Source organism: Anastrepha obliqua, chromosome 4 (assembly GCF_027943255.1).
Source record: "Anastrepha obliqua isolate idAnaObli1 chromosome 4, idAnaObli1_1.0, whole genome shotgun sequence".
NCBI lineage: Eukaryota > Metazoa > Arthropoda > Insecta > Diptera > Tephritidae > Anastrepha > Anastrepha obliqua.
In genome coordinates this window covers 104,822,257-104,824,795 of record NC_072895.1, presented here as the reverse complement: position 1 = coordinate 104,824,795, position 2,539 = coordinate 104,822,257, and the positions used below count along the sequence as shown (strand labels likewise).

General features: G+C 48.9%; 1 protein-coding gene across 1 annotated transcript; it reads right to left on the bottom strand.

The window, feature by feature from the left end:
* Positions 1-735: 735 nt before the first annotated feature.
* LOC129245883 (uncharacterized) lies at positions 736-1,599 on the bottom strand. Its single transcript, XM_054884318.1, has 2 exons — positions 1,009-1,599; positions 736-906 (listed from the first exon to the last, which is right to left on the bottom strand). The coding sequence occupies exons 1-2, from the start codon at positions 1,400-1,402 to the stop codon at positions 887-889; spliced, it is 414 nt and encodes a 137-aa protein (XP_054740293.1). The 5' UTR covers positions 1,403-1,599; the 3' UTR covers positions 736-886.
* Positions 1,600-2,539: the final 940 nt, after the last annotated feature.

Sequence of the window (2,539 nt, the reverse complement as noted above, 5' to 3'; positions counted from 1 at the left end):
TCTGCTGTCGTTTCTTAGTGTAGAAAGGTCTTCTGACCACCAGGGCGGCTTTTTCTTCCCCTTATACTTAATTAAGGGGCAAGCCTTGTTTAGCGCAGTTCTACAGACCTCCGTAAGGATTTGTACGTGTTCGTTCAATGATTCTCTGTCTTCAATTGTAATATTTTGGGAGTTTGGAAGTCTTTCCTTAAGTTCCCGTTTATATATATGCCAGTTGGTCTTTTTCAAGTTCCTGCTGGCGGGCGGGGCCCGTGAGTTTTTTCCCCCAAATTTTATTTCTATGTAACGATGATCGGAGTAAGAGTGTTCATTCAGAACCCTCCACTGCGTCATCTTTTCGTAGAGGGTTTGACAAACTAGCGTAATATCAAGAACTTCTTGTCTATTGCGCGTAATAAATGTAGGTTCGTTGCCTTTGTTACACACTAAAAGCTTACTACATATAATATAATTGAAAAGAGACTCACCTCGTTCGTTTGTATCCGAGCTCCCCCATACGGTATGGTGGGCATTGGCATCACCTCCTAGGGCTAGTTTGCGGTTGTGTGCTTTGCAGTCTTCCACAAGGCTTCTTATTAGCGGCGACGGCAGTGGACCTGTGTCGTCTCCAGCAAAGTAGAACGAGGTTAGCCAGATGTTGCTTCCGCTCACTTCCCAGCTAACCGTCGTAGTATCTGCGTTACTGAAATTTTGAATCATAAATATATTAAGATGTGCTTTTGCCATTATGCATGCTCTTTTAGTACCTTCACCATTGGTCTTGTATACCTTATACCCTGATGTCCTCAGACCGCAGATTTCGCCATTCCGTACCCAGGGTTCCTGGATGAGGACTACGTCCGGCTGATCTTCTGCCAGACGCTCCAGGAGGGCAAGGCAGGCTTCTTTACAGTGATGAAGGTTTATCTGTAGAAGATGCATCAGCTGTTAGCGTTATGTCTGGGTCTTCTTTGCTTTCGCATAAAAGTTCCCTTTCGGAATACTTACGCTGTTGTGTGTGGTACTTACCCTCCCGTTCGAAGTACAGCCTCCCTAAGCCCATTTCTGAGCCTGAAGAGGCGTATTCTTCTTCGGTGGGCCGGTCGTCTTCGCTCATTGGCTCGGTTTCGCTCATGGGTTCTAGTTCGCCCATGTGCTTTTCACCTTCCTTAGTGGCGAGGAACTCAATTGCATCTGTGTCTGTTTTGTAAATGTGAAGTTTCACCTTTACAAAACCGTATCTCAGATGCCCATCGCATTTCGCTAATGGTTCGATTGAATTCTCTGTGAGGAGCAGGAGAGCCTGCATGGTGGCGCGCTTCTGCTCTTTCGATTCTTCTGCGCTATTTTTGTTTGTGAGAGTTTTGACATACCTCCATTCCTGCGTTGGGATGTCCGGATTGCAGACCCGAATGAGCTTCATAATCTCTTCCGGGTCTTCGACGGTTGAAGGTAACCAAACCCTTGCTCGCGGCCTGGACGGAATATCCTTCCTGTCCACGACCACTAGCTTGGCATTTGGGTACACTTCGCCGACTTTGGAGATGGCCTCTTTATACAGTTGAACCGATCTCTCATCGTCGCAAGCTATAATTTTTATCTGGCCTTGGTGCCAGCCTAAGTCTTCGCACGCAGGCGGGGGACCGGGGTTCTCCAGAATAACTTTCAGTGCCACTTTCGTTAGCTCGGCCTCGATCCATTTCCACTGGGCCCTGGGGATCATACCTTCTGGGTGGTTCTCGTCCAGGACTCCTATGATCAGGCGGTCTTTTGCAACCTCCGCAAATGATCTTCTGGGCGTCACGCCCATTGATTTGTGCCTTTTTGCATTTGGCTTATTTTCCTCCGAGGACCGCTGTCGTTTCGGAGCCGATTGTGTTGGTTTGAAGTCAGGGTTGAAATCAGGGATGATCGCTTTCGCTCTATCAATCGCCTCTTTCAACTCCTGTGTCATTTCACCTTCCTTTGGGCGAGTTTCGTGCACCCTCCTTAGGAGCCTAGCCGCGTTTCTGCGATCCTGGTAGCTCGCTTTCGCTGGGTCCACCACCCTCACAAGCGGCCATCCTTCGGTACCGGAGCTAGCAGTAGCATTGCTTCCGGTCGGGACCGTTTTTGGGGGCTGAATCGCAGTTGACTGCCGGGCTAGTGCCCCCCTACTTGTACTTGGACCTGTGTCCAGTTCTGAGTGCGTGTCAACTGTCCTCGCTTTCGCTGAGGCTGTCGTTGTTTGTTTGGATCGACTTATTAAGCCGATAGATGGCGTTTTCCTTGAGCTCGGTGCGACCGTTGCTTTTGCTGCGGAACTGTTTGTTCCTGTCGGTCTATTAGAAGGAGGACCGATCTCCTTTTTTTTATTTATGTTTTTATGATCTCTCTGCATTTTGGACCCACGAGTGTCGGAGAAAGGATGTCCGCCCGTGCATAGCTCCGAACTACACGGGTAAGGCTAATTATTACGGAGGGCGCCAGTTATCCGTAAGCTCCGTTCGAGACTTGGTTATTTTATAGAAGGGCCCCAAGCCTGACAGATTCTCGGCACGGGTCGCATCACACCTTAATC

Excerpts from the sequence above, each read along its gene's own strand:
- LOC129245883 (XM_054884318.1), bottom strand. The coding sequence starts at position 1,402 with ATGAAGCTCATTCGGGTCTGCAATCCGGACATCCCAACGCAGGAATGG. Across the intron at positions 907-1,008 it reads GCTGTACTTCGAACGGGAGG|ATAAACCTTCATCACTGTAA; the intron begins GTAAGTACCACA and ends CATCTTCTACAG.